At 38.8% G+C, this 23413-nt stretch overlaps 1 protein-coding gene across 2 annotated transcripts in view; it reads left to right on the top strand.

Annotated features, from left to right (window-relative positions):
* Positions 1-16679, top strand: part of GRM4 (glutamate metabotropic receptor 4) — a 184999-nt gene extending 168320 nt beyond the window's left edge. For both annotated transcript variants that reach the window (XM_075195731.1, XM_075195730.1), the window contains 2 exons: positions 1113-1359; positions 14653-16679. In XM_075195731.1, coding sequence (XP_075051832.1) covers positions 1113-1359; positions 14653-14702 — 297 coding nt within the window. In that variant the 3' untranslated portion in view covers positions 14703-16679. The remainder of the gene's footprint in view (positions 1-1112; positions 1360-14652) is intronic.
* Positions 16680-23413: the final 6734 nt, after the last annotated feature.

Genomic DNA, 23413 nt, shown 5'->3' with positions numbered 1-23413 from the left:
TTTTGGGGTAAAAAAATGTCACCAAAAGTCTAGAAATGTGGAGGATAAGGGAGATGAAAAACCTATTTTAACCATGTGACTCCCCAGTAAGAAGCTACTGACTTAACTTCACAGGTGGAAGACATTTCTTTATAACTCAATAATTCCCTTTATCAATCAAGTTATATAATTTATTACGGGCACAAATTCAAGAAAAACTTTAAGAAAAACATACTATAGCAATTGGGGTGCTTGTTCCTAATGTGCCATAAGGTACAAACATAATAAAGCTTCATAATGAATTTATCCAGGCAGTTATATGATTTGGAAAGTAATGAATAAGACAATTAGAATGCTACACTACTGGGTACTTACTGAGGATGGAGCTAAATTTATGGTGGGTATGAATATATGATAGTTTGTAAGGGCCTCATGATAATAATGTGATGGGCCCCAGACATTTCTAGTTACCCCTCTGCATCCAATTCATTTTTAATTAATTTATCTACAATCGTTATGTCTTTAGTAGGACTTCCGCAATCTGTCCGCTCTTATAGTGAAAAACCTGTTTCTATATATATCAGTGTTTCCCTTCTCCAGTTCTCAAGCTCCCCTAACAGTTCAGGTTTTAAGGATATCCATGCTTTAGTAGAAGTAACTTTATTAGTACATCAGTCATTTTGATTCTATCCCCTATTCTCATGCATGGATATTCTTAAAATGTGAATGGTTAAGGGAGCTTGACTACTGGAGGTAGGAAATTATTTGAAATTATATTGTCTCCAACTGTAGAGAATGTCATTGGCATTTTAAAGTCTTGAATATAAAAAGTTAACTAGAAAAGCTTTAAATGTTCTTGGATATATTTATAAACATTAATTTTCTTAACTGAAAAGTGCCTCTTTTCCCAAAGTATAATCAATTGTCTAATCTTATCCTTTCCTTATCTCCCAAATTAATTTTAAATATGTGACTATCATTATATAGGCCTTTTCAAATTTGTTACAATGCATGGCTGTCTTTATGTGTAATGCCTGGTTGTGGCAAGATATAATATGTGTACCCTACTGGTTTATTACATAGGGTCTGATTATTTTTGCTCACATTTTTCTGACTCCTAATCTTGTTCATAGATGCATATCCAGACCACAACGCTGACCATTTCAGTGAGTTTGAGTGCCTCGGTGTCCTTAGGTATGCTATACATGCCCAAGGTCTACGTTATCCTTTTCCACCCAGAACTGAATGTCCCCAAACGCAAAAGAAGCCTAAAGGCTGTTGTCACTGCGGCAACAATGAGCAACAAGTTCACGCAAAAGGGAGGCTACAGACCCAATGGTGAGGCCAAGACTGAGCTATGTGACAGCATGGAGACACAAGGTAACTAATATTATTGTGAACAGAGATTTTGTAACTGTATCAAAGACCTTATGATTATGTAATCAGCTTATTACAGTCAGTTATTAAAAGTAACCTAGAATCAGACCATGACCTACATGTGTGGGCAGTACAGTGGCCTTATATGTGTGGAGTTTGTATGTTCTCCCCGTGTTTGTGTGAGTTTCATCCAGGTGCTCCGGTTTCCTCCCACAAGCCAAAAACATACTGGTAGGTTAATTGGCTGCTATTAAATTGATCATAGTCTCTCTTGGTCTGTGTGTGTGTATGTTAGGGAATTTAGATTGCAAGCTCCAATGGGGCAGGGACTGATGTGAATGAGTTCTCTGTGCAGTGCTGCGGAATTAGTGGCTCTATATAAATAAATAGATGATGATGATGATGTACATTATTGCGATGATCTAAATCTCACCTTTTCCATGTCAGCCACAGAAATGGAGTTGTTAGTTAATCTCCAAAATACAGCTCTGTTCAAGAAATGAAAAAAAGGTTGCAAGTACATTAAATCAACAAAGCCATAGCTGTAGATCTGTGACTAAAAGGGTAAAGAGGATTAGCCTGTCTACTGAGAAATGAAAGTCACTGATTTGTTGTTGTCTGTAGGTCACGTTTCTTTTAAATAAACAGCTGTATATCAATAGCTCCCCCAACCCCTCCTGGTGTCGACGCTCAGAAAACACAGCATACAGCTAATGACGCTGTCAGAATTCATCTTCTCATTCACAGGTTCAATATCAAGCGACATCTCCCACAGGCTGCAGCCTTAGACATCATGCAGTAACCTGGGGGTGTACTCTGCATGTATTCCATTCACTCTACACATTCCCACATTTCAAAGCCTAATCTACAGAAGGTAGAACTTTAAAGGCATACACATGATTCCTATCACAGTGCAGTTCATATTCATTATCATAATTGTGAGAAAAACAATAAAATTTTTACAACGTGCATTGTGTATGGCTATAAACTAACATAATGCAGTGGTGCATATAATGTCAGTATACATTTATCATTGCAATGTTAAAAGGTAAAATAAAGCATGTATTGCCCTGATACAAATACTATGTATTGCATATACACTCTTCTCATATTTACCCCTAAACTTATTCATGTACAGCTGCAGCAATTTAGCTTTATGTGCATTGCCATTATGTAGTAATATTTTATTTTTCAGCATTGCACTGTACAGAAAACAATCTATAATAATATAACATATGTATTATATATTTCAGAAATACCTACTTTATGTTTCTCAGTTTTCCATATCCCGCTATCTATTCACACCTAATACTAGTAGCACCAATATGTAAATAAGAGGGAGTGGACAAGCAGTATTGTAAAAAACAAAACAATAAAAAACAAAACAAAACACCACAGGGTCTCATTTCCAGAGTGCACTGCATAGTCTTCTGCGTGTTTTGCAAGGAACGTCCTCACTCTGCTCAGCTCTGTCTCTCAGCCCATGAAACTTGTGCTCCTCTACAAACACTCCCATCTCCCTGAAAAAGTAGGCACACTTGCTCAAATCCAAACCTAATTTTGCACTGCACTTTGGATGCTTTGCACTTTATAAATCACCTCCACTATATTGTAGAGAGGTGACTGAGGCAATTCCTACCTGTTTTTTTTAAATACACATTCATCCAGTGAGTGATTGTCTGTGTATGGTAGTGAAGGTATGGTCTGCTATCACAATCCTATTACCTCTATTTCATCCATTGCCAAGCAGTGTGAGAAATAGCAAGTAATTGCACAGTAAGATGGTCAGTAATCAACAAGATGAATTTTTCTCATGTCTATCCAGTAATTGCCAAGTAGGATGGAATATTCACAGTTATTGCCTTGCAGCATGTATAATTCCATAATTCCTTAACTGCTTTACAGAATGCCTAGGCATGCCCCACCCATTATCTGTGTCTCGCTCCTGTCATTTCCAGCCCTTCCACTTGTAATCCTAACCCAGTAGCAGTCAGTCTCACATAACTCAAGATGTGCAAGCCCTCGTGTTTTGGTATTGGTTTTGGTTCTAAAATCATCTTTGTTTTTTAGTTTTGGTTCTGGTTTTGCACAAAATCCTCATGTTTTGGTTTTGGTCATGGAACTGGATTTAATTAAAAATTGTGAAAAATAAATAAAATCATGGTATTTTGAGCTATTTTTGTTCCTACTATTGTTCCATACCATTAACATTCATTTCCAGTCTATTTTCTAAGGATCTCTTTACAACTGTCAACATTTTCACCAATTGTGGCCAAAGGCTGCAAGGAGCTGGCTGGCTACAATCCCGAATTCCTCAGGGCAGGTCGTTCTCTTACACTATGGTCCAAAGTGCAAATAGGGAAAGAAGAAAGAAACCGAAGATAATGTAGTAGATTATGTATATTTATAGTGAGGTTATTTCACATAATAATAATTGTCCGTACCAGATGTGAAAAGGCAAATGCTTATGTGTACTGTATCATGTTGCTTGTAACACACTCAATCCACTCTGATGTTCTCCCAAAATGTGTTTCGTCTCTTAGGAGTGAGACTTCATCAGGAGAGTTCACTCCTAAGAGACGAAACACATTGACGAGTTTGCTATTTAACCCAAATTATCCAGTGGACTTATCCATTTCTTTCTGCTTTTGGAGATCATTGCTTCCATCGGATGTTTCCAGTCCTCTTGAACAAGTGACAATATAGACTGATATCCTGATAAATCCTTACAATGCTGTCAGGTCTCCATATGAGCTTTTTAACTTTATGTATATTGTGAGTGTGCAGTTTATATGTGTTTCATATTAAAATTTGTCTGTTCTAAATATACTGCACTATATGCTCTCTATATTGCTAAGTTTTGGGAGAACTATAGAGTGTGCTACAAACGATGTGATACAGTGCAAATAAGCATTTTCACATCTGGTAAGCACATATATTAATGGGTGAATTAACCTCAATATATATATATATACAGGATATACTACACTATCTTTGGTTTCTTTCTTGTTTACCTATTGGCACTTCGAAGGTAAGAAGGCAACCTGCAATGAGGAATTTGGGATTCCTATACAGATGTGCCCCCTCTATCTATAAATCTGGTACACAGAATAATATCACCTTTTTTTTGGCTGTAAGTTCCCCACAGAATACTACACCATTGGGCACCCTTTCTCTGTTTTCTAGATTTTATCATTAAGTCGAATGTACCACCAGATATTTTGGTATAAAGGAAGTGCTAAGCGGAGTTCAGAGCCATTATTTTAGCCCTATTCCTAGCCATAACACTAACCATATAATACTCTCTACATTTGAATTAGACATAATAATATTGTCCACAATGTGAATTGACAACCTAATAATGCTGTTGGCACCTGAATTGTCAATCTAATGTTGTTGACTTTCTAAATGTCGACCAAATAAATGTCTAGCTGTTGACTGCATAGCATTTTACACAAGAGGATAGACAAAGACCATAATGTAAAATAATACAAGTTGTAATTTTCCTTTGGTGGTAGGTATTACATGAGGTGTCTATCCATTCTGCTGCTACAATTATCCACCTTTGGAAAATCTACTGCAAATGACATAACAGGGAGCAGGTGCCTAGATGATCAACGTCCCTACCTCTACTTATTTTGGTATAACAAAGGCTACAGATGCCTTAACAAATGTTGTTTGGGTTTGAATAAAAATATTTCCAAACAGAAGAAGTGTTGGCCTTGTGACCTGGCATTACCATGCGCTTATCATGGGACTGAGGTAATACCACTGGTGACAGCACTAGTTCAACACAATTATCATCCTCCTCCTCATCCTCCTCCTTGTTCAAGTACAACACATCAATTTTCAGATCCACCACTATCCCCCTCATCCTTTTATACATTTGCAAGTTCCAAAGTATCTTCCTCTGTGTCTAAATGATTATCATTACTACTCATCCTCACATTTCCGAATAGTTGAGAAATCTGGGAGGCTCCTCTATAATGTTGAAGCAAACATCACACTGCTCCATAAATCTGAAACATCAGACTCACATGTAGCATTCATGGATAACGTTAGACTTTCCTCAGAATTCTGTGAGTGGCAAAGTTGTTTTTCAGCCTGTTGTTTTAATGCACTGATGTGACTATTTTGAAGGTGAAAGACCTGCACTCTGAGCGAGAAGGTGGTGCATGAGAAAATAAGAAGATATATTACCAGGTTGCTCACTCTTTTTTTGCAATGGGCATTCTAGTACGTGTAGAGCAGTAGCAGGACCCCTACTAGCAAGAAGTGGGCATGGTATGAGCCTTGTCTTGCCACTGCGGGTGGTGTATGGATTGTTAGCTATTTTCTTTATTTTGGAGAAATCACCACATTCATCAAAAACTTCTCCCTTAATCATTACATCAATAGCTGATGTTTTATTTGAGACTGACTGTTTGTTACAGTGTTTGGATTTTGAGGATGCTTTGTTACTCTTTCTTCCTGAATGACCTTTTTTACTAGTAGAGGTGATGAAAGTACTACTACTAGCAGCACTGGTACTGGGTGCTCCTGATCTGTACAGTGATACATGGCTGCCAAGACGAGTAATGCTGCTTTAACAAGTTGTAGCTGCCACCACACCAGGTGAACGCCCAATGAGATAGAGAAAGAAGGGAATGTCACCTTACAATTCTTCTGCCACTGCTGCACAATATAATTCAAATTTATATAATTTATCATTCAAAGTTCTATCTTTTATTTATTTTTGGGGGGAGGGGGGTGCTGATCTGAGTCAAAGAATACCCTGTTTGTCCACTTAAGAAAAATGTCACTCAGAGTGCCCCTCACAAAATTGCTTTGAATAGAAACACTGGATTTTAAAAGCAATAAACATCTATCTATCTATCTATCTATGTATCTATCTATGTATCTATCTATCTATCTATGTATCTATCTATGTATCTATCTATCTATCTATCTATCTATCTATCTATCTATCTATCTATCCCATAATAACGACCAGTAGCCACTACTCTAAACTCTCTGACAGACTGCCACAGCTATTCTATGTAAATTTCCCTTTTTCATCCTGTCTAATGCCCTTGTCTCTACACTGAGGTGATTTTCGGAGCACAGTCTTGCAGCTGCCTTCCTCCCCACATGCTCTCTCTTCTAAAATGGCAGGTGAGAACACGAAGGAGGGCTATATATGAAAGATATTGATCCAGAACTCATGAGGTCCATCATTTTCTTGGAAATCTTGTTTTGCCTCATTTTCCGATCTGATTTTGGTGCGAGACAATGAGTCATAACTGGGTTTCACGCAGAACCCCAAAACTCAGATCTGCTGGATTTAATTTAATCCGAGCCACTCATCTCTACTTTTTACATGGTCTGTTGGTATTCACCTTCAGTTTCTAAAGAAGTCAGTGTTGTGTTCAATTGCATCACACACTAACTGCAATGAAGAAACAAGTATCTGTACAATGTAACTTTCAACAATGGGTAATTGCAATGCACTCACATCTGCATGTTATGGTAGTATGAGACGCCTTTCTACTGCGTCAGAAAACACTAAGCTCTAGCTAAAAGGGCTTAAAGTAAACTTACTGTAAATTTGTTATATGAGGTGAGTTGCTCTTGGCCCATCAACAGTTTCCCTGTCTAGATCCACAATTGTAGACTTCTAGTAGTGTGCATAGATTTTTCCACTGGACCTGATGCACTTACTCAACTTTTTTTTGTTTAAACTTTCTTAATTGGATTTACTACAGTTATAACAATTCACAAGTATTATGTAATGGTCTAGAGCTGGAATCGGAGTCCAGTGCTTGGGGAGGAAGGCAAACCAATAAAGGTTTGTTTGAATCAAGAGGGAGCCAAGTTTGGTACACAATAGAGCAGGTTAATGTAACAGGGTTCAGACAGAGGAGAAGTCAAGAACAAGTTGATGTCAGGAAGCAGATAGCAGTAGCAACTAGATTTCTGACATAAACACAATTATCTGACAAGGAGGAAGTGACATGGCTTGTCTTATATAGTAAACCAGGGTGTCAAGCCAGAACAAGCTATAAAATCAGTTAGACTGAGCTTAGACACTGAGCAACGACTAGTAGCAGATTCTAGAGGCAGGATCCATGAGTTGAAATCCTTACAGTACCTCCTTCCAGAACATACTCCAGATTATTCACGAGCTATCTTATTGGTATGCCTAAGGTGAAACTCTATAATCAAGCTAGGAGCATGAACATTTTCTGTGGGCTTCAAAGAATTTTCTTGTGGGCTGTATGACTTAAATTTCAACAGATATTGTATTATGTGCATTCTAGAGTCCAGTATCTATTATATAGGGATCAATTCTTCTTCCTCTTGGTGGCATAGTCAAAAGTCATCCTCGAAATGGGTTTTCGTGAAATAGTAGAAAAATGTGGAAAATCAGATGTATCTTCATAGAGGCTTGATGCTCTAAGCAGAAAGCAACTTTGTTAATTTAAGTTGAAATTTTAAACAGTCCAATAAACTTGTGACCCAGTTTGAGAGAAGGTATTGTCTGTTTGAGATTTTTAGTGGCCAGCCAAAATTTTTACTCAAACCTTAAAATTGGGTATAACTCTAGTTGTTTTCCTGCAACTTAATTACAATGTTCCAAAGCTTCTGTTGTGTTTCCTGTTTTCCTGTTTCTATTGGTTATTGTTGGAATTGATGTGAAGACTGGGAAATTCTGAATAAATGTTGAATGGGATCCCAAGTTGACAAGAAAAGGGCTAATTCAGAGGTGGGTAAAAGGTCCAATTAATCATCTTGGAAGTAATTACTGAAACAATATATATATTGTTCAATAGTCTGATTAGATGTTTCAGTTTGCCCGTTTGACTGTGGATGGAAAGAAGAAGACAAAATAATACTCACTCTAAAAGCAGTGCAGAAACTCTTCCAGAACTTTTAAAGTAAATTGAACACCTTGATCTGAAATTATATAATTGGGAATGCCATGAAGTCTAAATTTTTCTCGAATCATTAATTCAGCAGTCTCTTCAGCAGAGGGTAACCCTTTGGTTGGGATAAAATGAGCCATATTTGTAAGATGATCCACTACACCTAGAATGTCATTCATTCGGAATGAGGTAATACAATGAAATTCATAGAAATTGAACTCCAAGGGCGAAATGAAATAGGAAAAGTTTGAAGCATGCCCAATGATGAATTATAGTTCTGGAATCTTGTTTCGGGCACATGTCTTTAATGATGAAATATATCTCTTAACATCTTTTTTAAATTTGGCTACCAGAAAGTGCTAACAATTCTTGGGCTTTATGGACTCCTAAATGTCCAGCAGGTTTGGAGTCATGGACTAATTTTAATATTTCGACTCATGCTGACTCAGGCGCATAAAGGCAATGAAGTTAAATGCAATAACCATTGTGAAATATTAAATTAATATCTATAGAAGGATGTTTGAGAAAGGGGTTACTATCATACCTATATTTCAGAAAAATTAGCAAACCTGTAGAATGAGTGGGCCCTAAATAGTTATAATTTTGAACAATCATATTTACACAGTTTTCTTCCAGATGGGGTTCCAAAACCCTTCTAGAGAGTGTACCAGCTTTGCTATTGCTGGATCCAGGTTGGTATGAAATTATTACGTTAAAATGAGAGAAGAACAGGAGGCAATTGTTTAGCAAATTTGAATTTCTTTGATCAGTATGAACTGTCAATGGATGGACAGAACCCTCAAGATGGTGTCTCCATTCTGAAAAAAAAGACATTTGATGGCCGTTAATTCCTTATTACAAATATCGTACTTCTTCTCAACCGAGGCCATTTGGCGAGCAAAATAGACACATGGACACAACAACATCTTACCCACACGTTGAGAGAAGACTACTCTCTCAAAGGACAGTTTGGGATTTGCATGTAGCAATATTGGCGTTGATGTATGAAAAGTCTTAATGATATGCGTTCTTTTTATCACAAACATTACAACATTCTCTGTATTGTGACGGTAACTTTTCCAAAACTTTGAAAGTTCAGAGACCAGAGTCCCTAGAAGACAGTTAAAATTACAGTGCTAGAGAAAAATTCTAAACTGCGTGTATCCCAGTGGAAGTATTATGTGTAAATGTCCAAGGGATTCCCCAAATAATAGGAAATTTGGGTGACACAATCAAATGAAAGTTTATAGTTTTGTCCTGGCTCTATAACAGTTCAGAGTTGGAACGTCTCATGAGTTAGTGGCCCAGAAGACAAAATAGATCCATCTACAGTCTTCAAATGTACAAGAGATTGTTTAATCCACGATTCAATATGTTTATCCTGAGCAAAGGTGAAGTCCATGAAATTGTCACCTACTCCGCAGTCGAGGATGGCCAGGTTGGCAAATAGAAGTGACTCGGATGAAAGTGGTATTGGGAGGACAAAATTAAATTTCCTTAATCTATGGGAATTAATGATTTGTGAGATGGAAATTAATTGACTGGGCTCCTTAGAAACAACTTGTTTGTTATAGCACTGGTTTGACAAATCTTATTTGGGCAACTGAATGGATAATGCCATGGATTACCATAATATAATTTAATATTCTGAGCACAGTGTCTTTGTTTTTTATGAAAACCAAGAGATTTCTTAATATAAATTTGCATCGGTTCAGATGTTACACTTGAACTTCCTAATGGTGGTGTCTAAAACTGTAAAGCTATACAGCTGGCATATAAGAGTGTTTACCTTGGCACAATCCATGGAGCCTAGCTTCAGCTTTAAGACACCAGTTAGGATCATTAAAAACTTGACCCATAGCAGAAATAAAGAAATGCAGATTCTCCTGTAAGTGGAGGCTCAGGCAAGGGCTTCTTCAGTAAAAATATTAATTATGGAGAAGATATTTTTCTTGTCATCAATGAACTCTGCCGTTTGTATTTGAAAACAAATGTGACATTAATTTAGGCAACAATCCCAACTAAAAAGCTTCCTTCAAATTAATTTGTTCTTGCTGAAATATTACAAAAGGTTTGCAGTTCCCTGATTGTATTCAGACAAATGCAACTCATGCACTCTTTTATTTGTTCCTACAGCGCCCTTAGGGAATTTCCTCCCTCAGACACCATATTTAGGGCACATTATTCTGCAACAGTTTAGAGTCAGAATCGGAGTTCTGTGTTTAAAAAATTTAGCTAGAATCAAGAATGGTAAGAAGCAATTGGGATCGGTATACAGTGAAGGGTGCAGTGAATTTGGGGGTAAAAGGACAGGGAAAGAAACTAGAGAGAAGGTTAGGGCTATGTCTTGTATAGTTGGGGGGGAAGGAAGTGTGTGAATAAGTATTAAAAGGTACTGACCCTTATTTGAGTATACAAATAAGGAACTGTAGACCAGCTTCCTAATTAAAATCACATAGTTGAATAACTAGCAATTTAGATAATAGTCTACTGCCAAAGAATAGTTTCAAAATGGGGTTTTGGACTTATTTTTTTGTATGTGCCAGCAACGCTTTGCTCCATCTCCAGTGTCTTTCTGTGACACCCCTTTCTAGTCAATGGCCTTGAATGAGTTTAAACATAATACTTTATACTGCTCAGTCCTTAAAAAGTAGCCATATAAATCAAGTGTAACAGAATGTCTTATAGTTATCTCTTGCCACAGTGCTGACATCATCCATATCCATATAAAAGTTGATTCTAAAAAAACAGTCAAACACTTAGGACAGGGCGGTATCCTTCACATGAACCACTGCCTTTGTGGCATTATTAAGATGTTTTAATAAAGATTTTTTATAGTGACATATGGGCATTGCCGACAGATTCAGGAGCCTTACTGCAAGATGTGTAGGTACTTTCCCCCCTAGTATATCCTTGTAAATCTGTATTGCATTGTTCCAGAAAGGCATTATTTGTTGGACTTTCCCACCAAATATGGAGTGGGTTGCCTGGCCCATAGTATAATGTCTCCTATACCAAGATAATATTAATTTGAATTCTTTTTCAAATGCACACATACTTGAGGAGCTCATGTGTCTTTTTAAAAATTTTGGTCCACTTTCCTTCACCCACTAAGTGTCCGAGATCCCTTTTCCATATTTTCATGTAATGTGGGACTGTGCCATGAAGGTTTTCAATGATGAGCTTGTATAGTTGGGATATTGTGCTTGATGGGTTTTGTAGGGCTGTGCACAATTGTTCAAATGGAACAATGTCTCTATGTAGCTCCCTGAACATGTCCTTTGAAATGAGAAAGTGACAAACGTGTAGTTATTTCCACGTTCTAACTAAAGGCAGTTATACTTCAAAGGGATGCACATCCTCAATGTTCACTATCTGGCTAGCCCAAAAGACCCTTACCCTCATCCATAACTTGAAAGCTAAAAGATCTAGACCTGGTGGGTCATTCACAAAGAGCACAAGTGTATATTTTTTAACTCCTACTTTAAACCCTGTGATATCTGTGTCTGTCCTAAAAGACATTGCTATTATTACAAAGGACAGAGATCAGTGGAGAGAGGTGAGAACCCTACCTGGTACTGCTTCTATTGCTAAACGGAGCTGAGAAGGAGCCATTAATAACAATTATAGCTGGGGATGAGTCATATAAGAATAAAGTGTATCTATACGAGTCAGACCTAGTTAAATGTGTACCAGCATTCCCATCATGAACCCTCAGTCTACACTGTTGAAGGTGTTTGCAGCTCCTGTTGACAGATTGATCTTGAGGTGTCAGTTCTAGAGATGTGCTGGATGAGGTGTAACAAATTTGTCACAATGTCCCATGCTTCACGACCTGAGACAAATCCTACTAGGTCCCACGTATCAACCAAGGTAATAATAATTTCAGCCTATTTTAAGTTAAGCAAATAATTTCATATCAATAGTCAACAGGGAAATAGGCCGGTAGCTTGGACACAGAGAAGGGTATTTCTCTTCTTTGGGCAGGATAGTGATATGCGCCTCCAAAGCGTGGTTGGAAAATAATTCCCCATTCGAAATGGCATTTCAGACTTGGAGAAAAGGGGCAGATTTGTAGTAGCTTATTGTAAATCTGTAAGGCCCTGGGTACTTATGTGTGGAGGAAGTAGCTATTGCCTCTTTCAGTTCGGAAATGATGATCTCTGTCCTCTTACCTATGGCCTCCTGCTTATTCTTCTTAGGAAATTGGGCTGTTTCAACTTTTTATTATGGTAGCATTCAAGTAAAAATTGTGCTGGTAATAATAATAATAATAACAACAACATTATTATTATTGTATCCAGTAATCGAAGCGGAAATTTATAAGTGATGGTATGGTAAAAGTAAATGAATGGCCGTCTAGCTCCCGAAACTTTAAGGTTTCAAAGGTTTCAGTTACTTTATGCCTGACTTGCAATGCTTATAACACTATTTAGAAATATTGATAGCACTTAATATGTCTTTGTGTAATGTTAAAAATTATCTAAAATTAGTGTTCTCTGTCCCCCACCTCTCCTGTTTCAAACAAACATATGGGACACACAGACAGAGACATTTCAAATGTTTTAAGGGCCAGAGCTGTCTATAGAGAACTAGAAACATTCATATATGCTGAGAATTGACCTACATATTTGGGAGAGTATCACCCCAAAACAAAATTCAAATAAATTTATAAGGTCAGACACAAGCAAAGTAAGACATAATTAGGATAAAACAGAAAAACAATTAAAGTGTTGTATCCACTGTCTGTTGTGACCACTGAATATATATAGATATATAGTAAAGAATCTACCTTATACAATTGCCTGTTGCCAAAACACAATTCATCCACCTTCAAAACACCAATTAAACCATACATATATAATGTCTTTTGTGAAAAGTCATATGCTGCTTTGTCGCAGAACCAGAGCTCTTAGTCACAAATTACAATGTTAAAATACTAACTGTGATCTGTGACTACGAATTCTGGTTCTGTGAAAATGCAGCATAAGACTTTTCACAAAAGTCATTATATATTTATGTATTCAGCTATTTGTGGTCACAACAGTCAGTTGATACAACACTTTACTTTGAATTGTTTTTCTGTTATACCCTAATTACACCTTGCTTATCTTTGTTTGCTTCTGACCTGTTAGAAGTTTTCTTAAATACATGGGTAACGCACACACCCAGACGGGCACATAGAACTGCCTATATCCTGAGATAGATGCTGATAATTAAGTAGTGAGGAAATAAATAGTAAAACTCCTGGTTTGTTAATTATGCTGAGGGGTAGTTCCTAAATTCAATTTTGCCAGAACATTAGTTTCAGGTGAATTAACGACTAATTTACAATGTGTCTCAATTATTAAGTTACACAAGAGGCAGTCATTTTTCTGTAAACTGAAACTCACTGAAGCCTATGCTTTTGCTTCTGCATTGGAGACAAATTTTATTGCAACAAATGAAAACCAGATGGTGAGTTAGACTGAGCAGTAGAGAAGTGCTGGTATGTCATTCCATTGTATACTAGTCCCATTAACTACTGTATGTATCGCTTATGACATTCCCCATACTTTCCTTTGTGTCTTCCCCATGTCATTTCCATTAAAGCCTGTGAACTGAGTCAAGTGGACCTCACCTTAGGAGCAAGCCTCCCAGAATAAGAACTACTGAACTAGACAAACTGTAATTAGATATTTTAAACATAAATATATGTACTGTCATTTGTACAGGATTTGTACAGGTTGTTATATTCTCTCTTAACTACAAACTTGCTTGGTCATTTTTTATAGTTGGCTATTTAAGCAGTTTTTCGTTTAGATTGTGCACACATTTTTGTGTGGTTAAGAATAAACAAAAACAATAAATATTGACATACATACAAGTTCAAACTGATACAAATAAGCTTACAAGAATTGAAGTAATGAACATAGCTTATATAAATTATTTTCCTGTCCTGTAGTTATTGACAATTATTTATAGAGATTACATATTATATAGTGCTTTACAGAGAATATTTCATCATTCTCATCTGTCCCTGCTCCAGTGAAGCTTACAATCTATAGCTATAATGCCTCTGTTACAGAAGTTCTCAGTGAAATAATATTGTGGCTCTCATTAGAATGAATATATAAAAAAAAATGATGCTAAAAAGAGAAATTGCATGTTATTTTATATGTGTAATTCTTTTTAAAATATTAGTAAATGTAATCAAAATCTATTGCAAATGTACATTAATAATATCTTTGTATATAGCCATTTTGTACATTAATATGCAGAACAGTGTTGGTTCCAATTTGTAGAGATGTATATAAATATATGTTTTAAAATATTTTACAAAGAAAATATATATACAAGATTATTAATATAAATATAAACACTTGTATATGTTTATGTGTTTCTGTTCTAGCTCTGGCCAGTAAACCCACCTATGTCAGCTACAGTAACCACGCTATATAAACAGCACTGATTGAAAATGCCCTTGAACATTGGGAGGGGCCAAAGCAGTGGTCACATCAGATGCCGCTCTGTACTGAAGATCGGGACCAGTCAGGACGACTCGTTAACCCGTCATAGGACGGTGAAGCGCGTCTGGCGCAGACGGGAGAAAAAATGTTGGCATAAAGCCACAGGCCTGGGCACATTAAATCCCCTCGATATCAAGGATCTAAAACCACATCATTATTTGTTATATGTTCCAGTCCAAATGTTCAGAATTTTATTAATTTAAAACCGTGTTTTTTTAATATTTTTTAAATATTTTTTTCAGATTTATACATGGATTTATTGCAAATTTTTTGTGTTTTTACTCCACAGAAACACATCTATTTTAGATGTGTCAAATTTATTGCATTTCAATATTTTTTTAACTTATTACTGATGAAAAGTAAATCAAGTTATTTTGATGTTCCCTATTGTACTGATTAATTCACAGTTTTCATATTTGCCCCCTCATTGTTAGCAAGAAAAAAAATTAAGTTCAATTATTACTTGCACTTTAAGTGCAGTTATTCTATATCCTACCATTTTGCCTGCACCCCTGTAAATGTGTTTGATTGTTCTTATTTACATATTTTTTGCCATTACATTTCCCTTATGAAACAAAGCTAAACATACTGCCAAATGAAAATTGCTTGTGCTCTTTAATTCGAATGCAATTCCAGAATTTAGTTTAAAATGTAATTTCTACCTGCCAATTTATATTATGTAAAACTTTGAAATTAAAGGGGTCACACCTAAAAGTGAGTAGGAAGTAATGTAGAGATAAATATTAACATTTATAGAAGCAATTATAGCAAAAGGCCAAATACTACTAATTCGAAAGAATTGAAATAGTTGAAAATTACATTGTTTCAAGACAAATTCAACTGGGTCTGTTAGATAACAGAGGTACTTTAAATTTGGTTTCTTCAGAATAAAATTAATTGATCAAATAAAACTAACATATGTTACATACTATACCTTTGGTAAAGGTCACATCATTTATCCAATATTTATTTCTTACATACATGTTTTCCATTTCTGCTATGCCTGTTTCACCACTTTATTTTCTCTCTTGTTTTTATTTTTTCTTCCTAACCGGAATTTTTTTTAAATGCCTCTTTTTTTAATCGCACATTTTGGACTTCCTTTATTCGATATGTGAAAAAAAAGCTATGAAAAAAGATAGAGAAGGTTGTGATGTGGCTCATTTACAACTACAGATCCTGGAAAATCTGTCTATGACACTATGGCCGCTAAGGACCTATTAATACCTTGTTATATAAAATGCTCACATATGGAGGCTGGATGCTTGAGGAATAGTAACTGTTCTGTAGATTCTCTTGGTCAGTGAGGTCAGTAATTCTATGGAAATCCAATGGATATATTATCAAAATTATTCTGAGAATCTCCGTAGACTGTAGACTACAATTGTTGCTTCTTCTTCTATAAAGAAAATGAGATTGCAAATGTGTAAAAAACTGCATTCATTCCGCAGTCAGGTCCCAACTAAATTCCCATTAGCAAGCAGCTTTAGAAAGACCTCTTCACCACAAAAGGTTACTATTGCAAAGGCAACTGGACTCTTACTGGAGCATTGCATGTTAATAATGTTTTAATGCCTTTCGTGGTATATACCCCCTACATCTGTTTATGGGGGGAAAATAATGCTGCAAATCTGATTTTATTTATGAGAAACAAGAATTATAACATTTTTTCTTTGTGTATGTTCCCAGAATTTGCCCCTCCCATGGTCAGTTTGCTATGTATTTATAATGAGAGTCAGAAAATTATTCTCCACCCTTCACCCCATGCAAACCTTGCGAGGTGCCTGCGTTTATGCAAAATTGTGTGTGCATGAAAATCACAGAGTCTTGAAAAAATGTCTTTTCTTTCTTTTCTACCTGAGTGTTTCTAATAAAAGTAAAAAAAAAAAAAAAAACTAAGTAAAATGCTGGAGTCACATTATTTAAAGTAAAGTTGATTACTACCTCTGTCAAATGTTTTATAAAGTGAGAAATTAAATATTTTGGACATGTTACAGCACAATATCTGCAAATATGTACTGAAATATAATACATTTCTTACAAGATTACTAAACACAAATATGTAATTTTGATATATGAAGCATTAAAGAATTATTCACTATTTAAACTGTTTTTAAACTGCAGCCATAGTCATGCACATTCTTCATTAACTCATCCTCATTGTACCATCCACCCAACTACTCTCTCCCTCCATCATCTGAATCTTACATCCCTCTCCTCACTGTAAAAAACAAAACAAAAAACTATACAACTATATATGTGTGTAGTGGGCAGAGAGCTATGCATGGGTGCAGTTAGAAATATATGTATTCATCATTAACTCTCTCATCCTCGCAATATCATCCACCCAACTACCTTCACCCTCCGTCACCTGAGCCTTGCACCTCTTTCAGAAAGTTGTTTAATAAATTGCTTGACTCTGTAGTGGAGGAGAGAACTCTGTCATGAGCCATCTGTTCTGACTAGGGATGAGCGCGCTCGGATTTCTGAAATCCGAGCCCACCCGAACGTTGCGGATCCGAGTCGGATCCGAGACAGATCCGGGTATTGGCGCCAAATTCAAAAGTGAAACTGAGGCTCTGACTCATAATCCCGTTGTCGGATCTCGCGATACTCGGATCCTATAAATTCCCCGCTAGTCGCCGCCATCTTCACTCGGGCATTGATCAGGGTAGAGGGAGGGTGTGTTAGGTGGTCCTCTGTGCTGTTTAGTTCTGTGCTGTTTAGTTCTGTGCTGTTTAGTTCTGTGCTGTTTAGTTCTGTGCTGTTTAGTGCTGTGCTGTGCTGTGCTGTTTAGTGCTGTGCTGTGCTGTGCTGTGCTGTGCTGTGCTGTGCTGTGTTCTGCAGTATCAGTCCAGTGGTGCTGTGTGCTGTGCTCTGTCCTTCTGAGGTCAGTGGTGCTGCTGGGTCCTGTGCTGTGTCCTGTTCAGTCCAGTGGTGCTGTGTCCTGTGCTCTGTGCTTCTAAGGGCATAGTTATTTCCCCAATATTCCCCTGTGTTTAAAAAAATAAAAAAAAGTTTTTTTAAAAAATACCAAAAACTACTTTAATATTTTTTAATTACCACAAAATTTTCACAACCAATCCTGCAGTATAAGCCCATTGGTACTGCAATATTACCAAGTTCACACATTCAGCAGTAAAAGTCCAGTGGTACTGCAATATTACAAAGTTTACACATTCTGCAGTATCAGTCCAGTGGTGCTGTGTCCTGTGCTCTGTCCTGCTGAGTTCCGTAGTGCTGCTGGGTCCTGTGCCGTGTCCTGTTCAGTCCAGTGGTGCTGTGTCCTGTGCTCTGTGCTTCTAAGGGCATAGTTATTTCCCCATTATTCCCAAGTTTTTAAAAAATAAAAAAAAAGTAAAAAATAATAAAAAATTTAAAAAAAAAAAAATATATAATAATTATAACCAAATTTGCAAAACCAATCCAGCATTATAAGTCCATTGGTACTGCAATATTACCAAGTTCACACATTCTGCAGTATCAGTCCAGTGGTGCTGTGTCCTGTGCTCTGTCCTGCTGAGTTCCGTAGTGCTGCTGGGTCCTGTGCCGTGTCCTGTTCAGTCCAGTGGTGCTGTGTCCTGTGCTCTGTGCTTCTAAGGGCATAGTTATTTCCCCACTATTCCCAAGTTTTTTAAAAATAAAAAAAAAGTAAAAAATAATAAAAAATTTAAAAAAAAAAAAATATATAATAATTATAACCAAATTTGCAAAACCAATCCAGCATTATAAGTCCATTGGTACTGCAATATTACCAAGTTCACACATTCTGCAGTATCAGTCCAGTGGTGCTGTGTCCTGTGCTCTGTCCTGCTGAGTTCCGTAGTGCTGCTGGGTCCTGTGCCGTGTCCTGTTCAGTCCAGTGGTGCTCTGTCCTGTGCTCTGTGCTTCTAAGGGCATAGTTATTTCCCCACTATTCCCAAGTTTTTTAAAAATAAAAAAAAAGTAAAAAAAAATAAAAAATTAAAAAAAAAAAAAATATATAATAATTATAACCAAATTTGCAAAACCAATCCAGCAGTATAAGTCCATTGGTACTGCAATATTACCAAGTTCACACATTCTGCAGTATCTTGTGCTACATATAATGGAGACCAAAAATTTGGAGGATAAAGTAGGGAAAGATCAAGACCCACTTCCTCCTAATGCTGAAGCTGCTGCCACTAGTCATGACATAGACGATGAAATGCCATCAACGTCGTCTTCCAAGCCCGATGCCCAATCTCGTAGTACCGGGCATGTAAAATCCAAAAAGCCCAAGTTAAGAAAAAGTAGCAAAAAGAGAAACTTAAAATCATCTGAGGAGAAACGTAAAGTTGCCAATATGCCATTTACGACACGGAGTGGCAAGGAACGGCTTAGGCCCTGGCCCGTGTTCATGACTAGTGGTTCAGCTTCACCCACGGATCTTAGCCCTCCTCCTCCTCCCCCCCCCTACAAAAAATTGAAGAGAGTTATGCTGTCAGCAACAAAACAGCAAACAACTCTGCCTTCTAAAGAGAAATTATCACAAATCCCCAAGGCGAGTCCAAGGGTGTCGGTGGTTGTCAAGCCTGACCTTCCCATCACTGTACGGGAAGAGGTGGCTCGGGAGGAGGCTATTGATGATGTAGCTGGCGCTGTGGAGGAACTTGATGATGAGGATGGTGATGTGGTTATTGTAAATGAGGCACCAGGGGGGGAAACAGCTGATGTCCATGGGATGAAAAAGCCCATCGTCATGCCTGGTCAGAAGACCAAAAAATGCACCTCTTCGGTCTGGAGTTATTTTTATCCAAATCCAGACAACCAATGTATGGCAATATGTAGCTTATGTAAAGCTCAAATAAGCAGGGGTAAGGATCTTGCCCACCTAGGAACATCCTCCCTTATACGTCACCTGAATAACCTTCATAGTTCAGTGGTTAGTTCAGGAACTGGGGCTAGGACCCTCATCGGTACAGGGACACCTAAATCCCGTGGTCCAGTTGGATACACACCAGCAACACCCTCCTCGTCAACTTCCTCCACAATCTCCATCAGATTCAGTCCTGCAGCCCAAGTCAGCAGCCAGACTGAGTCCTCCTCAATACGGGATTCATCCGAGGAATCCTGCAGCGGTACGCCTACTACTGCCACTGCTGCTGTTGCTGCTGTTAGTCGGTCATCTTCCCAGAGGGGAAGTCGTAAGACCGCTAAGTCTTTCACCAAACAATTGACCGTCCAACAGTCGTTTGCCATGACCACCAAATACGATAGTAGTCACCCTATTGCAAAGCGTATAACTGCGGCTGTAACTGCAATGTTGGTGTTAGACGTGCGCCCGGTGTCCGCCATCAGTGGAGTGGGATTTAGAGGGTTGATGGAGGTATTGTGTCCCCGGTACCAAATCCCCTCGAGATTCCACTTCACTAGGCAGGCGATACCAAAAATGTACAGAGAAGTACGATCAAGTGTCCTCAGTGCTCTTAAAAATGCGGTTGTACCCACTGTCCACTTAACCACGGACATGTGGACAAGTGGTTCTGGGCAAACGAAGGACTATATGACTGTGACAGCCCACTGGGTAGATGCATCCCCTTCCGCAGCAACAGCAACAGCTGCATCAGTAGCAGCATCTACAAAATGGCTGCTCATGCAAAGGCAGGCAACATTGTGCATTACAGGCTTTAATAAGAGGCACAACGCTGACAACATATTAGAGAAAATGAGGGAAATTATCTCCCAGTGGCTTACCCCACTTAGACTCTCATGGGGATTTGTGGTGTCAGACAATGCCAGTAACATTGTGCGGGCATTAAATATGGGCAATTTCCAGCACGTCCCATGTTTTGCCCACACCATTAATTTGGTGGTGCAGCATTACCTCAAGAGTGACAGGGGTGTGCAGGAGATGCTTGCGGTGGCCCGCAAAATTGCTGGACACTTTCGGCATTCAGCCAGTGCCTACCGCAGACTAGAGGCACATCAAAAAAGCTTGAACCTGCCCTGCCATCACCTCAAACAAGAGGTTGTGACGCGCTGGAACTCCACCCTCTATATGCTGCAGAGGATGGAGGAGCAGCAAAAGGCCATTCAGGCCTACACAGCCACCTACGACATAGGCAAAGGAGTGGGGATGCGCCTCAGTCAAGCGCAGTGGAGACTGATTTCCGTGTTGTGCAAGGTTCTGCAGCCATTTGAACTTGCCACACGAGAAGTCAGTTCCGACACTGCCAGCTTGAGTCAGGTCATTCCCCTGATCAGGCTGTTGCAGAAGCAGCTGGAGAAAGTGAGGGAGGAGCTGGTAAGCCATTGCGATTACAGCAAGCATGTAGCTCTTGTGGATGTAGCCCTTCGTACGCTTTGCCAGGATCCGAGGGTGGTCACTCTTTTAAAGTCAGAGGAATACATTCTGGCCACCGTGCTCGATCCTCGGTTTAAAGCATATGTTGTGTCTCTGTTTCCGGCGGACACAAATCTACAGCGGTGCAAAGACCTGCTGGTCAGGAGATTGTCCTCTGAAGAGGACCGTGACATGCCAACAGCTCCACCCTCATTTTCTTCCACATCTATGGCTGCGAGGAAAAAGCTCAGTTTTCCCAAAAGAGGCACTGGCGGGGATGCTGATAACATCTGGTCCGGACTGAAGGACCTGCCAACCATTGCAGACATGTCTACTCTCGCTGCATTGGATGCTGTGACAATAGAAAAAATTGTGGATGATTACTTTGCTGACACCATCCAAGTAGACATGTCAGACAGTCCATATTGTTACTGGCAGGAAAAAAAGGCAGTTTGGAAGCCCCTGTACAAACTGGCTCTATTTTACCTGAGTTGTCCCCCCTCCAGTGTGTACTCGGAAAGAGTTTTTAGTGCAGCGGGGAACCTGGTCAGTGAGCGGCGAAGGAGGTTGCTTCCTCACAACGTTGAAAAAATGATGTTTATAAAAATGAATAATCAATTCCTCAATGAAGTACAGCACTGCCCTCCAGATACTACAGAGGGACCTGTGGTTGTGGAGTCCAGCGGGGACGAATTGATAATGTGTGAAGAGGAGGAAGTAGACACTGTAGGGGGAGAGGAATCAGAGGTTGAGGATGAGGACGACATCTTGCCTCAGTAGAGCCTGTTTAGTCTGTACAGGGAGAGATGAATAGCTTTTTTGGTGTGGGGGCCCAAACAAACCAATCATTTCAGTCAAAGTTGTTTGGTAGGCCCTGTCGCTGAAATGATTGGTTTGTTAAAGTGTGCATGTCCTATTTCAACTACAGACCTCTCAACTGCAGCTCATCCCTCCTCTGCGGGGATAATGTCTCCTGTGCTCTGACACGTCACTCTGTGTACTCTCAGCCTCAGGATCTGACACTACAGCTACCATGCCTCTTGTAGCAGCCCTCACTCCAGGGCCTCTTCCATGTGCAGTGTCCCCCTCTCTCTTGGGTTCACTATAGTGGCATGGAGTTCTCCCCCTCATCCAGGGCACACATTCCTTGCCCTGGCTCAGTCACCACGCTCAGACTTCCAGGCAATGCTGGGGGAGCCTGGGAGCTTCCACCCCAGGTCCCCAGCTACAACTCTCCTCTCCTGTGTCTTCTCTCTCTTTCTGACACTTTAAAGATCGTGCCTTTAAATGAAAAAGTCAGTCTTCATTGCACGACTATGTGCAAGTGCAACAGGGACATTTTTTTGGGTTTACAAAGTCAAACAATAACACTACGACCCTGTCTGTCTGGGGTCTGTCAATGACGAATTGTCTGTAGCATGTTTGGAGGAGGTATTGTGGCCCCGGTATCAAATTGGGTACCGGGGCCACCCCACTATGCAGTCCAGATACTTGTTTGGTGGAATTCCGACACGTGGAGGGTTTTTAAATTATATTGTGGCCTCGGTACCAAATTGTGTACCGGGGCCACCACACTACGCAGTCAAGATACTTGTTTGGTGGAATTCAGACCAGTTGAGGGTTTTATTATTATATTGTGTGGACCACTCTATCTATACCACACTACAACTCTATACCACTCTATTTCCTACTTTAATTCTATTTAATTCTATTTCCTACTTTAATTCTATTACTAATTAATTACCATAAAGAGGAAAAAAAAAAACCAATTTTACCAAAAGTATAATATGACTTAGACTTACAAACACTACACTTGAAAGATCGTGCCTTTAAATGAAAAAGTCAGTCTTCATTGCACGACTATGTGCAACAGGGACAGTTTTTTTGTTTACAAAGTCAACTAATAACACTTGGACCCTGTCTGTCTTTAACATACTTGATGGGATCTCAATGACGAATTGTCTGTAGCATGTTTGGAGGAGGTATTGTGGCCCCGGTATCAAATTGGGTACCGGGGCCACCCCACTACGCAGTCCAGATACTTGTTTGGTGGAATTCTGACACGTGGAGGGTGTATTTATTTTATTGTGGCCCCGGTATCAAATTGGGTACCGGGGCCACCCCACTACGCAGTCCAGATACTTGTTTGGTGGAATTCTGACACGTGGAGGGTGTATTTATTTTATTGTGGCCCCGGTATCAAATTGGGTACCGGGGCCACCCCACTACGCAGTCCAGATACTTGTTTGGTGGAATTCTGACACGTGGAGGGTTTTTTAATTATATTGTGGCCTCGGTACCAAATTGTGTACCGGGGCCACCACACTACGCAGTCAAGA

The sequence above is a fragment of the Mixophyes fleayi genome, chromosome 2, assembly GCF_038048845.1.
Source record: "Mixophyes fleayi isolate aMixFle1 chromosome 2, aMixFle1.hap1, whole genome shotgun sequence".
NCBI lineage: Eukaryota > Metazoa > Chordata > Amphibia > Anura > Limnodynastidae > Mixophyes > Mixophyes fleayi.
The sequence above is the reverse complement of the archived record's forward strand: the minus strand, read 5'-3'. Positions and strand labels throughout refer to the sequence as shown.